Genomic DNA, 18,543 nt, shown 5'->3' on the forward strand with positions numbered 1-18,543 from the left:
CAAGGTCTATCAGAAAAACAGAAAAATACCCCCTCTTTTCAACGGCTGTCTTAGACTGCCCTCATAGGCAAAGCTGCTCATTCATCTTTAGTCCCACCATGTTACATTTAATACAAATGTATTAGTTTAATATACCTCTGTTAAAGTACTTACTTAATCCATCCAATTGAGTTTTTAGGTACTGGTCTCCCCTGATTCTAAGCTCCACAAATATTGGGGCACTTTTTATTCATCTTTATACAGGTCTCCTGCAGCCCCAAAACACATACCCCTCACCCTAGCACACAGAGAAAATGTTTGATTGAAAACCCTTCAAATCTCTTTTGGAATCAAAAATTCAAGTTCAAACAAAGAGGGGGCTATACAGAGACTCTGAACAAGACGTCATGCTTTTATTTTAGGCAACTGAGGGAAGACTCATTAGATGACTGCAACTATGTGGGAATGCTAGTCCTGTGTTGGCATCCTAGCTTTGCGAAGTTGGAGACAGAAATTTTTGTTTAAAAAAAAAAAAAAAGCTACCTGATTTTCAAATATTGGTAGTCAACTCATTATTATTTAAAATACTGTATAAAGCAAACAACACACCAGATAGATTCAGCCCAGAATCACTTATAATTTATACAAATGGTTAAACTGACAAGGACAGTACAACATTCTGAAGTAGTAAAGTGTTCTAACCAATCTGTAATACTAAGAAGTTGGACAAATCTGTGAAGAACCACGAGGTAGTGAAATCTAGATCGTGAAATTCTGATTAAAATTTTTCTCACTCTTTGTCAAACCAAACAAACATACATTTTAACCTTCCTGTTACCCCAAATATGAAAGACAATAAAGGATACTACTATTTTCATTCGACCCACCCCTCACATCCAAAAAAGTCAGAACTGAAGTTAACTTTTATAAAAGATATAGCTTTCAAGAACAAGACATACTCAAAACTACAACAAATAAGGGACTTCCCTGGTGGCGCAGTGGTTAAGAATCCGGCTGCCAATGCAGGGGACACGGGTTTGAGACGGGGTCTAGGAAGATCCCACATGCTGCAGAACAACAAAGCCCGTGTGCCACAACTACTGAAGCCCATGCGCCTAGAGCCTGTGCTCCACAACAAGAGAAGCCACCGCAATGAGAAGCCCACCAAAATAAATAAATAAATTAATTAATTAAGAAAAAAAAACTATAACAATAAGCATGTGAGCTGAAAACGAAGGGGCAGAGAGTACAAAGCTTACCCGTTTGAGATGAATTGTTTTCAGCGTCACTGCACACTCAGATAAAGCCTGTGAGAAACAAGTTTAAGAATTTTAATATAGTCAATTCTTGGTTACTGTTACAACTTTTCTTTTTATTTCCCTGGCCACTGCTCATTAACATTTACCTCCAAAGAAGGGATGGAATGATTTCCTGGGTGGCTCAGTGGTTAAGTATCCACCTGCCAATACAGGGGACATGGGTTCAATCCCTGGTCCAGGAAGATCCCACATGCCACAGAGCAACTAAGCCTATATGCCACAACTACTGAGCCTGCGCTCTAGAGCCCGCAAGCTGCAACTACAGAGCCAGTGTGCCACAACTACTGAAGCTTGCACGCCTAGAGCCTGTGCTCTGCAATGAGAAGCCACCACAATAAGAAGCCCACGCACTGCAACAAAGAGTAGCCCCCACTCGCCCCAACTAGAAAAAGCCTGTGTGCAGCAACAAAGACCCAATGCAGCCAAAAATAAATTAAAAAAATAAAATAAATAAATTTACAAAAAAAAAAAGTGATGGAGAAAGGAAAGGTAACAGGCAGGCAGATGGAACAAATGGGTTAGATAGAAAATTTTAAAAATAGAAAAATACAAAAATGCTGTCTTAATGCAGTACATGATAATTAAGAAATCTAGCTTTTACTAGGTCCTGGGTAAGTGAGTAAAGGGCAACTGCTTGACATTAAGCATTCTGAAGATGAGATTTGGGGAAACTATCAAATGAGGAAGAGAAAGTTACTTTTTTTTTTTTTTTGCGGTACACGAGCCTCTCACTGCTGTGGCCTCTCCCGTTGCGGAGCACAGGCTCCGGACGCACAGGCCCAGCGACCACGGCTCACGAGCCCAGCCACTCCGCGGCATGTGGGATCTTCCCGGACCGGGGCACGAACCCGTGTCCTCTGCATTGGCAGGCGGACTCCCAACCACTACGCCACCGGGGAAGCCCGAAAGTTACTCTTAATAATTAGGAAAAAACCATTAAGCCAAGTTTTAGAATGAAAGTAGAGGCAGGAAACTAATAACTCAATCAAGCTTTAAAAAAATGTTTGTATCATGTACCCTTTCATGGTCCTAGAAAAAGAGTCTTGGCTGTTAAAAGTTGGAGGAGTTGGATTTTATACATTCAACTTTAACATCAAGATTTAGTTAAGAATCAAAAGGTCCAAAAGGTATCAATTTTTAAAAAATGAATTCTAATTTGAAATTTTTTTTGTTTTAAAAAGGCATTGAAATCTAATATAACCAACCTGGCATTAAAAAAGAAATTGTGAGTTAGAACACATGAGATGTACATAAAGTAAACAGAGACTCCTAGGTGCTTACCAATACTGTTTGTGCATCTGCCAGGTCAAAGGTTTGTTTTAAAGGTGCTAAGAAACATGCGGGAACAATGTGCTTATAAACAAAATCAGCAAATCCCACTGGTCCGTCTTTACCTCCTGTCAAGAGAATTCAGATTTTCATTTTGTATAAAAAGAAAGTCATTTAATTTATCACTGGTGAAAATCAACTCCCAGCTCCTGTCTATGTTAGGGCCAGGATCCCATTTCATCTCTCTTGTCTTAGGAAACAGGTTGGGGAATGAAGTTTTTTTTTTTTCTAAATCATCTTACCCCAGAGTTCTACCAACTTGGAAAGGATGATAAAACACGTTTTCTGGGCAATTGGATCTGGATATTCGACTGCTCCTTGAATAACAGTTACCAACACTCGTTCTACATTCTCTGCACCTGAAAAGAAAAAAAAACTGAGTTCAATCTCATAAAGAACTAGAAAGGCAACCTGAAGCTCTCACTTCATATATAGTAACATAACAAAAACAATTACAGAGTTGCTAAGATCCTCAGTTTTTATTAACGTGCCTCCTAAATTTTAAGCATAAAACATTGAAAAATTACTATTCTCTTATTATCTTGCCCTCTGGATTTCCATATAGCAAAATATTCTATGTTGATCTATATAGTCTCATTTATTTTAAATTTCAAAACAGCTAAGTGGCCAGTAAGATTTAATTGTCAGGTCAATTCTGGCAAGTAGCTATCACACTATTTATACTATGAAAGAACCAATTAATACAGCTTTAGGCACGCATGGATCATTCTCTGGGATAGACCACATACTAGAACACAAAACAAGCCTCAACAAATTTAAGAGGATAGAAATCATTTCAAGCATCTTTTCTGACCACAATGGCATGAAACTAGAAATCAACCACAGAAGAAAAACAAAAAAAACTCCAACTACATGCAGACTAAACAACATGCTACTAAAAAAAAGGAGGAAATCAAAAAATACCAAAATGCTAATGAAAACACAACCATATGAAAATCTATAGAATGCAGCAAAAGCAGTCATAGGAGGGAAGTTTATAGAGATTCAGGCCTTCCTCAAAAAACAACTTAACCTACCAGCTAAAAGAATTAGAAAAAGAACACGCAAAATCTGAAGTCAACAGAAGGAAGGAAATAAAGATCAGAGAGGAACTAAACAGAGATTTAAAAAAAAACAGAAAAAGTCAATAAAACCAAGAGCTGGGGGACTTCCCTGGTGGCACAGTGGTTAAGAAACCGCCTGCCAATGCAGGGGACATGGGTTCAATCCCTAGTCTAGGAAGATCCCACATACTGCAGAGCAACAAAGCCTGCGCACCACAACTACTGAGCCTGTGCTCTAGAGCCTGTGAGCCACAACTACTGAGCCCGTGGGCCACAACCACTGAAGCCTGTTTGCCCTAGAGCCTGTGTGCTGCAACTACTGAGCCCATGCACTCTAGGGCACACATGCTGCAACTACTGAAGCCCGTGTGCCTAGAGCCCGTGCTCCGCAAGAGAAGCCACTGCAATGAGAAGTTTGTGTACTACAACGAAGAGTAGCCCCCACTCACCACAACTAGAGAAAGCCTGTGCGCAGCAACAAAGCAGCCAAAAAAAAAGCGCTTTACTTAAATAAATGAACAAACAAGTAAGTAAATCATAGCAATATTTTCTTAGATCAGTCTCCCAAGGCAAAAGAAATAAAAGCAAAAATAAACAAATGGGACCTAGTCAAACTTATAAGCTTTTGCACCGCAAAGGAAACCATAAACGAAATGAAAAGACCACCTATGGACTGGAAGAAAATATTTGCAAGTGATGAGACCGACAAGGGCTTAATTTCCAAAATATACAAATAGCTCATACTACTCAATAACAACAACAAAAAAGCCAACCCTGTCAAAAAACGGGCAGAAAACCTAAACAGACATTTCTCCAAAGACAAACAGACATGCACATTGAAAGATGCTCAACATTGCTAATTATTAGAGAAATGCAAATCAAAACTACGATGAGGTATCACCTCACACTGGTCAGAATGGCCCTCATCAAAAAGTATCCAAATAATAAATGCTGGAGAGGGTGTAGAGAAAAGGGAACCCTCCTACACTGTTGGTGGCAATGTAGATTGGTGCACCCGCTATGAAGGACAGTTCCTTAAAAAACTGGCGGTTCCTTAAAAAAACTAAAAGTGGAGTTACCATATGATCCAGCAATCCCACTCCTGGGTATATACCCGGAAAACATGAAAACTCTAATTAGAAAAGATACATGCACACCAATGTTCACAGCAGCACTATTTACAACAGCCGAAACATGGAAGCAACCTAAATGTCCATCAGCAAATGAATGGATAAAGAAGACGTGGGGTATATATACAATGGAATATTACTCAGCTATAAAAAAGAATGAAATATTTCAATTTGCAGCAACATGGATGGACCTAGAAATTATCATACTAAGTGAAGTAAGTCAGACAGAGAAAGACAAATATTGTATGATATCATTTATATGTGGAATCTAAAACATGACACAAGTGAACTTATTTATAAAACAGAAACAGACTCACAGACATAGAAAACAAACTTATGGTTTCAAAGGGGAAGGTAGGGAGGGATAAATTAGGAGTATGAGATTAACACATACACACTACTATATATAAAACAGATAAACAACAAGGATTTACTTATAACACAGGGAACTGTATTCAATATGCTGTAATAACCTATAACGGAAAAGAATCTGAAAAAGGATATGTATATACGTGTATAACTGAATCACTTCACTGTATACCTGAAACTAACACAACATTGTAAATCAACTTAAAAAAAAAAAAAGGAATACTGCTTTAGGAAAATGGGAACTGAATACAAGTTAATTTTAAGGTCCTCTATGTGCAAATGATTCCCACCCTGATGGTAATAAAATGTCATCTTTGGGGCCAACATATAACTACTTCAAAAGTTTAGTGTTTACTCCAACTAGCTCTTGCTCATATAGATATACAACCGTGACAAGTACTTAGACGATTTAGGCACTGCATGCATCCCCACCTTGATTTGCTATGACTTCGCTCATTCCACTGCCTGTGACTGTTTGCAGGAAAGCAAAGTAACTCCTGCGCAACATCTGCTTCTCTAAAGCAGCAGACTGGTCGTTTTCTTCTGCTGGTCGGAGCAAAACTTCAAAAATTGCATGAAGAAGAGGCATAAACATTTGTTGTAAAAATGGGGATACCTGTATCTGAAGACATGAAGCAACTATTACTATTTCAGAAATAAGAAAATTAGTAATACGAAACTTAGAAAAAACGTGTTTTACATAAAGCCTTCTTCTAGAGATTCTAGTTAGGACACATATTTACATAATTTTGTTAGCAAATATCAATGTTAAGACAAAAATCTATAGAGCATAACAGTATTGAAAGCCTCAAGATCGTTAAGTTCAACCCATTTCCTGCAGTTCAAGATTCAGGTTCAAATAACATGGAGTCAGACATATTTCACAATCAAATATTGCCATGGATTATTTTCAAATTTAAATTCTCAATAAATGAATTCTACTGCTAAATTATAAATGAATTTATACGATTGACTCTCAGGCTTTACATGCCCTTGAGCAAATTGCTTGACTTCTGTGTCTCAGTCTCTTCATCCTTAAAACAACAATACTTAACTTCTAGGGTTGTTACAAAGATCAAATGAATGTATAAGAAAATGCTCTGAACAGATTTTGAACACAGAAAACACTATGTAAGTGTTAGTAATTTATATTAGCCAACTTATGCTTAGGTTACATTTCCTTGTACATAAAACTGACACTGAATTATTTTTAAACTACTTGGGCACCCAAATTACAGGGCTTAAAATTTATTCTTTAGGCATTTATTATTCAATGCTGTTTTATTTGCTTTTCTAAAATACCAGATTAATAGCTTTCTTCTGCTGCATAGAACAGAAAAGGTCTGTTCTTATTAAAACATCTTTTAAGCATTTCCTATGTGTCAGGCAGTGTTGCAGACATTGGGGATGATAAAAATACCTATGATCCATGCCCCCAAGAAACTCATAAAAAAAAAAAAAAAGCAAGGGTCAAATGCTAAAATATACCTAAAGATGAATACATCTAATCTTGAAGTCAGGAGATCTTAAAGTCAGGAAATTCTCTGAGCTCTGAAGGTTTGTGGTACCTTAAATTTAGCTGTAATCTGGTTGATAAGAGGAATGAATTCCTGGAGGTCTTTTGCTTCACAATCTTTGAGCATGTGTTCTGAAGCAGATGGAATGAACGGAAGGACTTCTTCCTCCAGGCAAATAATCATGCGATGAAGGAACGTGCGAACCCCACTTCTGAGAATATCCTTTTGTAAGGGACAACTGAGGGCTGGCAAGAACGTCTGTAAACAGTCCAGATAAACTTCGGAACAGCCACACTGTTTCACAGTCTGCTTGTTGCTGAAAGCTTTGCTGGTTCGACTATATAAACAATTATCAGGTAACTAGTTTTAAGTTTATTCTTCAAATGTTTTATGGAGTAGTCAAAAACAACACACAACAAATTACAAAACTGACAAAACAAAGAAGCCATTTCTTTATTTTCCATGTCACAGCTACATCTAGCTTTAGCTGATACGGTTATTTGTAAACTATTGCTTCCAGTTACCATTCCAGAAAGAGCTCAAGTTAAAATTAAATGAATGAATGAAATGTAATTAATACAATCTCTCAAATGTGAGTCCACCTAAATGTTTTACTAAAATCCTGCTGACAACTTATGAAGAAAAGAGAAAAAAAATCTATTTGTTATGAATAGGCTATACTACACAATCTGTAAACTACCAATTTATATTTAAAACAATCTTAGAATCAAGTTATTTATACAACATCTTTAACATAAGCTTTTGCACTGAAGTCTTCTGCAGAGCAATTTCTCTGTGTAGCTTCTAATTAGCAATCACTATAACTTTCATGCTGTTATTATTTGCCAATAAACAGAGAGAAAGGGCAGCTTGGGTGGTCTTCAGGACACAATGTAACAACTAAAAAGAAGCCTCAGCACCTTCTCTTTAAGGTTCCAAAACTGATCCCCTGATGTCATTGGTATATAAATACTTAGACTAACCTCCTTAAATAAGTAAGCAATTTATAACAAAGAAATCAGAGGAGTTAAGGATTTAGATAACTGTCAAGTCAGAAATGCAGAATGTTACATGACCTAATTCCTTCTTCAGTTAAATCTAATTCAATTAATTTAGAAAAGAAACAATTTAGACAATCCTCTGGACAATCTAGTTTTGGAAACATAGATATGCATGCCCAATTAGAAAAATCCAAGCAAATGATTCTGTGTATGTTGAAAAAATCACTTCACAAATTTAAATGCAATCACTCACCTGGCAAATCCAACAGCGTGGTTGAGACAGTCTGCAAGAGATGCCTGCCTTTCTTCGTCCTGCGCCAGCATCAATTTTTCTAACAGAATTTTAAACTTCTCCATGAGTGGAGTCAACAGATTCCTCATTAATGCCTGCTTCCGTTCTGCTGGGTACTCGCTATTAACAATCAGCACTCCAGCTGTCTCATAAATAAACAATTGATCATCGCTGCTCAACAAAGACTGGTAACCATTCTCCTAAAATGAAATTTAGTCTTATTGAAGTTTTTCTTTGTTCAGTTCCTCTCATTTAAATGAGAATAAGTACAAGAGGGACAGGAGATTTAATCTATCACATCAACTCATTATTAAAAAGAAGACTGAGTACTTATAAAATTTTTCCCAGGATCATATAATGGAAAACAAGTGGAATTAGAGGTCAAAAGATCATGGGTCTAATTCTACCCCTAACAAGACTTCATAAATGGTCATATAATGTAACTGTTAGTTTTCTAACTTGTTTTCTTTTGTAAAACCTATTTATTATTAGGAGGCTAACAATCAGGTATACAACGTGCTTTGAATGTTAGGAAAAAGGCCACACAAGTTAATACTTTCAAGAGTGTTTAAGAGTTAAATAACAATAAACACCACACAATAAACACACACATACACAACAGTTACTTTAGAACATCTGAAAATAAGACTGCAAGTGAAAAAAAAGATCTCATTCAAGCATAAACAAACATCTATATATTGATCCATTTTTATTAATGAGTTTGTTATTTTTTAATTAAATTATTTATTTTTATTTATTTATTTTTTTTGCGGTACATGGGCCTCTCACTGTTGTGGCCTCTCCCGTTGCGGAGCACAGGCTCCAGACGCGCAGGCTCAGCAGCCACGGCTCACGGGCCCAGCTGCTCCGAGGCCTGTGGGATCTTCCCAGACTGGGGCATGAACCCGTGTCCCCTGCATCGGCAGGCGGACTCTCAACCACTGCGCCACCAGGGAAGCCCGAGTTTGTTATTTTTCACATTTATGCAGTCTGAGAGGCCAGGAGGAGGGGGAAAATATCAGAGGCCCCTCTAGCTCTAACATTAAAGCTCCCTGTTCAGAAATTATTTAAAAGCCTTGTCTTAAAACAGATAAATTATGTGGCAGTCTTATTATTAAAAAAAAAGACCTCATCTTTTAAAAGAGAATGTCCCTATTTATTTATTTATTTATTTATTTTTGCATATGCAGGCCTCTCATTGTTGTGGCCTCTCCTGTTGTGGAGCACAGGCTCCGGACGCGCAGGGTCAGCAGCCATGGCTCATGGGCCCAGCCGCTCCACGGCATGTGGGATCCTCCCGGACCCGGGGCACGAACCTGTGTCCCCTGCATCAGCAGGTGGACTCTCAACCACCGCGCCACCAGGGAAGCCCCCTATTTATTTTTTATATAAATTTATTTATTTAGGCTGCACTGGGTCTTAGTTGTGGCACACGGGATCTTTTAGTTGTGGCATGCGGACTTGTAGTTGCAGCATGCATGCAGGATCTAGTTCCCCAACCAGGGATTGAACCTGGGCCCCCTGCAATGGGAGTGTGGAGTCTTACGTACTGGACCACAGGGGAAGTCCCATGAAGTATTTTAATATATATGTTTCTTTAATATGTAGGCAAAGATAATTTAACCATATAATGTACTAGTAACCTTTCAAGCAATGAAATTATATACCTTTGTACCCTGAATACTGGTATTTATTTTTTAAAAACCCAAAATATTATTTTATGTTTAACACTTTTCAAGTGGCAGCTCTAGTAATAACTTTCATCAAAATGAAAAAAAAATGTCAAGGTCAGTATTTTGCTTTACACAAAAACATGTATCAGTCAAAATGTGCTTACAAAGTATCTCAACTTAAATCTGTCTAGTGAAATAAACACCGAAATATACAGATCAACCAGCATTTAAATTTTACCCCAAGCCAGAAGTTTCACAGAAAAACTTCAGTCTACCAGTAGCAGTCACTGAGAATGGCTAATGTGATCATAGTACTAAACAAAGAGAATAATTTAGAAACCGAATTTTCCTTCTCCAAAAAACACTTCACTGGCATTTAACAGTACAGAGAGCAGACCATATCTCACACTGCTAAATCTATCAGTCAAATTTTGATTCCTTTCTATTTCTATTACTATGTTTTGTTTACTGTATCTCAACAGAGTTTTGGTAAACAAAACTAACCCTTGCACACCCTCCATCCACACTTTAAAAAACAAAAGCAAAACAAACAAAAAAAACACCCAAAGGCATTAACACTAAAGGCTAAAGGGATATGTAGCCTCAATATTGGGGAAAACTTATCACTCAGAAGGATAGATACTTACAGGTGGAGAAAGTTCTAATAAATCTTGTATTCTATTCAGAATATCCTCAATGAAAGGATTCATTTGTTTACTGAATAAAGGCAAAAAGGAAAACCACAATTACATAAATAACAGTGCTTGGCAAAGTGCGGAAATGCCAAATCCCTCTTTAAGGCAGAACTAAAAAAAAAAGTTCAGTGCTAAGGTAGTCACATGTGATCATTCAGACTAGCTATGATTTTTTTAAACTACGATTTTATAAGCCTAAGAATAAGTAGTTTTCATACCAAAAGCTGGTACTAGTAAAGAACAATACAATATAAAACAGATTAAGTTCAAAATGTATTTCCAAGGAGTATCATCTTTAGAATTTCACAGAAGCCATAGAGTTATCTACAGCAGTAAAACCGTTAAGTAACTAATGTCATTAGTGATGACAGGTGTTACATACAAAAATATTCAAACAAATCACTGTTTAATGATGAACAAAGTACCTGGCTAAAGAGAAGGAAAAGAAATCGTAACATCATGATACAAAAAGGAACACCAAAATTTTACAAAAGCCTTAGGACGAAAAGACCAAATCTACCACAGGCTCTTAGAAAATAATTTACATCTTACTTAACAATCTTAAAAACAAGAATTAAACATTATAGATGAAATTTTGTACTTACTTCAGAGATTTGACAAATCTAGAAAACAGGTAAGCAGTTCTGCTCCGTACTTTTGCACTAGAGTGCCGCAGACCCCTGTGATCTAAGAAAGCCATCTAAAGAAACAGAGACACTTTTACTATTTCTGTACTTATTTAAGGCTTTTATTGCTATTGTCATGACACATTTTTGTTCATACCAAATTCTACTTTTTAGCTCTAGAAGGGAAGAACTAGGTACATATAAGAAGTAAGCCTACACTACACACAAACAGGCCCTTGAGTATTTGTTTTAAATAACTGACTAGACACTCCATTTTAAAGGAATGGAGGAGGGGTTAGTGTCAGTGTGTTGAAGAGTTTTTGAGAGCTTCTGGCTCTGGAAAAAGTAATAAAAGAAAGATAGAATACTATCTGCTCATTAGCTGAAACACACGGAAAATAAAAGTTGAGAGTAAAGTGTATACTTACTAGTACACATGGAATGTGTTGAGGTTCAACTGTGAAAAACTTTTCATATCTAACAACAGTTTCGAAGAACTCCAATGTCACAGATGTGTGCTGGTAGGAACTAACTCCTGATGTTACCAACTGGAGCAGGAAAAAGTTAAGAAATCTATCCTTATTTACTGCAACATCAAAATGTCCCAGTATTAACATATATTAAGCTCTAACAATTAAGGAACTCACATTAGCTTATATGAAAACAGAAAATTATGTTCAAAATAAATTATCTTTAGTATACTTACAGTTCGCATCATATCCTGCAAAGCACTAGCTTTTGAAACATCACCTGAGAAGTGAGCACCATGAGATACTGGAAGAGCTTCTGCCAACATATACAGCAATCTTATTGCCACTTCAACTTCCATAAACCTTGTAGTCTGCCAATTCCTACCAAGGTATATAATATGTCAGTGAAATCTGAATATAAACTTTCTATACAACTAGTGATGCACGGGATAAAAAGACACCAACCGAAGCCTCTTTAATTATTAAACCGTCACAGCAATTGTTAATTTTGCCAGGCAACATAATTCATATCACAAAAGTATACAAAACTAATGAAATCCATTTTATTGACATTCCAAAGAGCAGTATTTCCCCCCAAGAATCAAGATAAATCAGAGGCAAGTGCATTGTTTCAGAGATACACGTAAGATCTTCATAAGTAACATAAATTAATAAGTCACGTGAATCACTTATGGTAGACCATCATCAGGGAGAAAAGGAAAGAGGTGACTTGTTAGAAACAGCGTAACAAACTTACTGCAGGGTAGAACTAAAAACTCTGCGAACAGAAGCCAGCAGTAACTCGGGTGAAACTTGAGCAAGCCTGTCCAACAATAACTTCAGTTGTTTTCTGTATTCTACAAACATGGCTTCGTCTTCACCCTATGATATTTTAAAAATTCCATTAAAAAACATAAAAGATCTTAAAACACATAAAATGGTGAGTTCTCACTAGTTTTTGTATTTACAAATTTAATACACTTTTATTTTTTCATTAATATTTATGTAGGAAAATGTACTATGCTCAGTAGCCTTTCCCCTCCTGCTCACAAATAATTATTTCTGAACACAGCCCTAGACCATGAAAGCCTAGAGCCAGAAATAGCATAGGGAGGATGTTAAAAACAAAAGTCTAACAGGAAAGAGTTATTGAGGGACAATTAAGCAAAGGACAGATAATGCAAGGCTTTGGGGAAAAAACAAAAACAAGAGTCTAAGCCAGGATGGGTTCATGTAGGGCTCTGTGAGAACTCTGGCATCTTATTTACATTCCTTGTATCTCACTGTCCACTTTAAGAACTGCAATAATATCACATGATTGAAGATATTATATGTAATGAGCCTAGCACTTCATAAGTGCATGGTGTGTTGGTGATCATCACCATTATTCTTTTACAGTTAGAAGTTTTTGAATGCCTGAAGTGGGTAACAGAACACGTTAGCACACAACTAGACAGTACATGCCATCATTGAGTTGCTAGAAAGCACCGATAACCCTTGTGATTGATGAGAAGCTGACTCACTGACAACCCTGGACAAGTCTTTAACCAGAACAAGTCCAGAGATGGTTAAGTACCTCATTCCTACTCTCCCATAGACAATTATGATCTGAGGTCCATCAACTGGGCTTCAACTGATCACTCTTACTAAATATAAAGTGAAATATGATCACCAATAATACTGTCAATATTTATGAAGTTCAATGCTACAAAGTGTTTTTAAAAGGGTCATTTTAAAGAGGGACAAAATACAAAAAAATGAAGGATTATGAAAGTTTCCATTAATTTCACCTAAGTAGAGGTCAATATAAACAAGACTAGGGACTTCCCTGGTGGTGCGGTGGTTAAGAATCCACCTGCCAATGCAGGGAACACGGGTTTAAGCCCTGGTCCGGGAAGATCCCACATGCCGTGGAGCAACTAAGCCCATGCGCCACAGCTACTGAGCCTGCGCTCTAGAGCTCGTGAACCACAACTACTGAGCCTGTGTGCTGCAACTACTGAAGCCTGCACGCCTAGAGCCTGTGCTCCGCAACAAGAGAAGCCACCGCAACAAGAAGCCCATGCACCACAAAGAAGAGTAGCCCCCACTTGCCACAACTAGAGAGAAAGCCTGTGAGCAGCAATGAAGACCCAATGCAGTCAAAAAACAAAAACAAAACCCCAAGACTAATTTTTTAAGATAATCAAAACTTGGAATATTAATTTGATGTAAGTAAACAAAATTAAAACTGATTTCTCCTCAATGCAAAATTCTTACCTCATTTTCAAAGTTATATTCTTCATCATAGGTTAATTTTTTCATAACGGCCAACATGATTGCCTAAAATTAAGAACAAAATACCTTTTGTCAGTCTCCTTTAATTTCATATAATTTGAAATTAAGCTACATTTCAAGGCAGACTGCAGATGTAGATTCTATTATTGGTTTAAAAGAAACAAAAAGAAGTCAATTACCTCTACATTAGCTTTTTGCTGATCAGAGAGCACTGTAAGCTGTTGAAAGAAAGCAACCATTTATTAGCTTTCCTAAAGTTATACTTGCTTATCAGAATATTTTTCTGATCAGTTAAGATCTTTTCAAACATGCACACAGCTTTTCTGGAGGACAGTTTGACAGTACATTTCTATATATGAAATGTACCTAACCTAAGATCTATCAATTTCACTTCTAGTCAGTAACTTGACATGTAGGCAAAGACATGTAGATGAATTTGATTTTAAAAGGCACTTATAAATGTATTCAGCAAAGAAGTAGATTATAGAACAGCAAAGTATGATCTCACTTTGTTTTTAAACAAGGCCAAAAAAGCCTAGAAATCCATTATGAGATACACAGTGGGACTATCAATACTGATACCAATTTTAACTTTCTTCATACCTTTCCACATTGCCTAAAATTTCTTAAAATATGCATGCAGAAACATATTAGGTTTATAACAGAAGCTAAACTCAGTTTGGAAAAAAATTATTTTAAGCTTGACTCAATTCAACTAATTCTATGTAAATATCAATAAAATAGGAATGGCTCTCACCTAATGTCATAATGAGAAATCACTAATTCTTTAAAAGGCTACATGCTATCAATATAATATGGGAGGTTCATACCTTCTACATTTTAAGGTCTATTATTGGAAGCAACTCTCTAGGGGGAAACTTTTAATTGTAAAAAAAAAATTGTTTATAAGAAATGATGCATATGTAATTAAAATAACGAACCACGGGGACTTCCCTGGTGGTGCAGTGGTTAAGAATCCGCCTGCCAATGAAGGGGACACGGGTGTGAACCCTGGTCCGGGAAGATCCCACACGCCATGGAGCAACTAAGCCCGGGCACCACAACTACTGAGCCTGTGCTCTGGAGCCCGCTCGCCACAACTACTGAGCCCGCATGCTGCAACTACTGAAGCCTGCATGCCTAGAGCCTGGGCTCCACAACAAGAGAAGCCACCAGAATGAGAAGCCCATGCACTGCAATGAAGAGTAGCCCCCGCTCGCCACAACTAAAGAAAGCCCGTATGCAGCAACGAAGACCCAACGCAGCCAAAAATAAATAAATTAAATAATTAAAAAAAAAAAAAAAAGAACCATGTTTAACAAAATTTCTACTGTATTTAGAAATAAACAGAGGGGGCTTCCCTGGCGGTCCAGTGGTTAAGACTCTGCGCTCCCAATGCAGGGGGCACGGATTCAACCCCTGGTCGGGGAACTGAGACCCTACATGCCACACAGCCAAAAAAATAAATAAATAAAAATAAACAGATTCATGGAGTTCCCTGGTGGTCTAGTGATTAGGATTTGGCACTTTCACTGCTGGGGCCCAGGTTCAACCCCTGGTCGGGGAACTGAGATCCCGTAAGCCGTGCAAAGCAGCCAAGATTTAAAAAAAGAAAAAGAAATAAACACAGATTCAAAATAAAAAAAACCCCTAAACCTATAACTAATTCTGAAGCTTTTTAGTCTAGTGAATTTTAGAACCTGGCCATTTCTGTTTTTTGGCTAAGAAGTTTAAAGAAAAAAAAAAGATGAAAATACATTAATAATTAACAGTAAATGTCATTAGAGTGTAGAATTATGAGTATTTTCTTGTTTTCATTTTTCCTGTATTTTCCAATTCTCTATTGCTTTTCTATATTATCTACTGGACAAAAAGATTAAAATAAGGACTTACCTGTTTCAAAATATGAAGATAATCATAACAAAATCCAATAATGTTAGAAGAGATGTCATCATCCTCATGAACTAGGAGCTGCAACATCAGTGCCACCTTTGTTTCAATAGCTTGTAGTGCCTCTTGAGCATTCTTGATATCCCCATTCTTAATTAATTTAGTCCAGCTAACTATCAATGACTGTCCCATTCCATTTACCAGTTTAGAAAATCTGGCCAGGAAGTCAACATCTTCTTCCTACAAATGATCAATACTTCAATTTAAAACCAACCACCTAAGAGGGAAAACTCTAAACTTAGGTATGGGTCAAAGACCAATCATAGGAGTCATTTTTATTTTATTTATTTATTTTTTATTTTTTGCTGCATTGAGTCTTCATTGCCACGCACCAGCTTTCTCTAGCTGCAGCGAGCTGGGGCTACTCTTCGTTGCGGTGTGTGGGCTTCTCATTGCAGTGCTCTAGGCACACGGGCTTCAGCAGTTGTGGCATTGGGGCTCAGTAGTTGTGGCTCATGGGCTCTAGAGCACAGGCTCAGTAGTTGTGGCACATGGGCTTAGCTGCTCTGCAGCATGTGGGATCTTCCCGGACCATGGCTTGAACCCATGTCCCCTGCATTGGCAGGCGGATTCTTAACCACTGTGCCACCAGGGAAGTCCCAGGAGTCATTTTTAAACTAACATTAGACACTAACAATTCTACCATTTTGACTGGGAAATCTTAAGAGTTTGAATTCTTCTACTATTATTATCCATTAGTACTAACTCTTCAAAGCAACTTTTTTTAATGATTATAGTCATGTAGACATTGCCAACTTATAAAAGCTTAAAAAAAAGAGATCTGGGCTTCCCTGGTGGTGCAGTGGTTGAGAGTCCGCCTGCCGTTGCAGGGGACACGGGTTCGTGCCCCGATCCGGGAGGATCCCACATGCCGTGGAGCGGCTAGGCCCGTGAGCCATGGCCGCTGAGCCTGCGCGTCTGGAGCCTGTGCTCCGCAACGGGAGACGCCACAACAGTGAGAGGCCCGCGTACCACAAAAAGAAAAAAAAAAAAAAAAAGAGATCTGTGGTTTCAAAACCTTCTCTCTAAACCGCTGAATTTAGTAAATATGCTCTAATAAATTTAATGTTGCCATATTATGCTATGTATAAGAATTTACAACAGCCCTTTCTGATACTATTTAATTTGAACCTCAACTGCACTACAAAGAGATAAAACTGCTATTATAATAATCTGCCTAAGGTCACATCAGCACTAATTCTAGAACTTAAAATTAGGTTATTTTCATTAATTATCCTTATGATGTTTCCTACAGAAAGAGATTTTCACCTTCACCATTTTAAATCTTTTACCAGGGACTAAATAAGACAATTATCAGCAGTGTAAGAAAACACTACTATTTGTCAGCTAGGAAAATACCAGAGGTGTTGTACTCCGGACATATCAACAATACAAAGACTTCTCAGTAATTCTTTACCAATATCACAGGTAAAATTAAAAATAAAAACCTTCAAATTCAGTTTCTAAATTACTAATTTACCACATTCAGCCCTAATTCTGCTGACGCTAAACTTTAACAGCTCAAATGAATGTGATGAAAATATAACATTTATAATTAAGTCTAATTTAGGTCAAAATGCATTGCCATGCTTCTTAAAGTGTGGTCCATGAATCAGCAGTATCACAGAGAGTTTGTTAGAAACGCACAATTGTAAGTACCATCCCAGATCTTCAAGTTTAAGTCTGGTATAATCTATTGTTCAAGGCAAATGTTACAGATAACGTTATGGCTTTCTAGATACAATGTTTCATTATTATAACGTCAAGGAAGTTTCCAGCATTTAAAAACAAAACAAAAAGAAAAAGAAAAGGAAAGCATATTTAAATTACTGCCTATCCTAATTTGTTCTAACATTTTCAAAACCTTATACATAAATTTACTGACCTGGTCAATGCTGAAAAACCCAGCAGACTGTAATACTCGACACAAAGATTCTACTAGTTTCATTTTATCAACAGGATCCATTCCTTTATTTACAATTTCAAACAAACAATCACATGCTTCTTCCCGTAGAACTTCTATTGACATATGACCTAGCAGCATATTTATAAACCTGGCAATGGTGAAATAAAATTGTTACAATATTTTCAAATTCATGAGTTTTACATACTGTATTTTGTAGGTTTACATTTTTAAAATATAGGTTAACTTACCTATCATTGGCTATAAGGGATAAGTCTATCCAAGAGACATAAGCCCCAACTACTTCAAGGCACTGACATGTTACTTCTGAATTAGTATACTGATAGTTTTGTAGGATTTGGTACCATGATTCCACCAAGTTTGGAATGCACTGTTCCCTCATGGTATCTTTTATGAGAGTATTCCTACGAGCCTCCTAAAAGACAAAACAAAGTACCACATACACAATTAAAGTAGACTACCTCCCAAAATAATGTTTAACATCTGAATAATAGTCGCACACAGTAATTTCCTCACCACTAAACTTCCAGACTTGTTAACACATTCACTGCCGCTATTTCCTATTTATCTGCTCTAAAATCATAACCTGTGATTCTAATTCCTCCTTCCATTCTACTCATTTCCTCAGACACAATTTCTTATTAAATACAAACTATAAATAAACATTGCTTAGAAATCTTAACCATGTGATAAAAGTTATTTCTCAATATTATACAAATACTTAAAATTACTTAAGAGAATAGCAATTACTTAAATGTTACAAACATATTTGACATACAATGACCTCAAATTATCATACACATTTGAATTAAGCTATTTCCATTGTATTCTTTAAGAAAAAGGAGAAAGTTATATTGGGTAATACAGAAATAGAGAAAGACTAAGGTGATGGGCTATGTGACTAACTGAGAATACAGAAGAACCCAGC

General features: G+C 37.0%; 1 protein-coding gene across 2 annotated transcripts in view; it reads right to left on the minus strand.

The window, feature by feature from the left end:
- XPOT (exportin for tRNA) overlaps positions 1-18,543 on the minus strand; it is a 34,502-nt gene that overhangs the window by 7,528 nt on the left and 8,431 nt on the right. For both annotated transcript variants that reach the window (XM_079937953.1, XM_079937954.1), the window contains 16 exons: positions 17,846-18,030; positions 17,577-17,745; positions 15,635-15,871; positions 13,921-13,959; positions 13,724-13,786; positions 12,222-12,346; positions 11,701-11,845; positions 11,423-11,542; positions 10,974-11,068; positions 10,321-10,390; positions 7,962-8,200; positions 6,759-7,044; positions 5,623-5,812; positions 2,870-2,986; positions 2,580-2,695; positions 1,239-1,286 (listed from right to left, as the gene is read on the minus strand). In XM_079937953.1, coding sequence (XP_079794079.1) covers positions 1,239-1,286; positions 2,580-2,695; positions 2,870-2,986; positions 5,623-5,812; positions 6,759-7,044; positions 7,962-8,200; positions 10,321-10,390; positions 10,974-11,068; positions 11,423-11,542; positions 11,701-11,845; positions 12,222-12,346; positions 13,724-13,786; positions 13,921-13,959; positions 15,635-15,871; positions 17,577-17,745; positions 17,846-18,030 — 2,244 coding nt within the window. The remainder of the gene's footprint in view (positions 1-1,238; positions 1,287-2,579; positions 2,696-2,869; positions 2,987-5,622; positions 5,813-6,758; positions 7,045-7,961; positions 8,201-10,320; positions 10,391-10,973; positions 11,069-11,422; positions 11,543-11,700; positions 11,846-12,221; positions 12,347-13,723; positions 13,787-13,920; positions 13,960-15,634; positions 15,872-17,576; positions 17,746-17,845; positions 18,031-18,543) is intronic.

The sequence above is a fragment of the Stenella coeruleoalba genome, assembly GCF_951394435.1.
Source record: "Stenella coeruleoalba genome assembly, chromosome: 11".
NCBI classification, from domain to species: domain Eukaryota; kingdom Metazoa; phylum Chordata; class Mammalia; order Artiodactyla; family Delphinidae; genus Stenella; species Stenella coeruleoalba.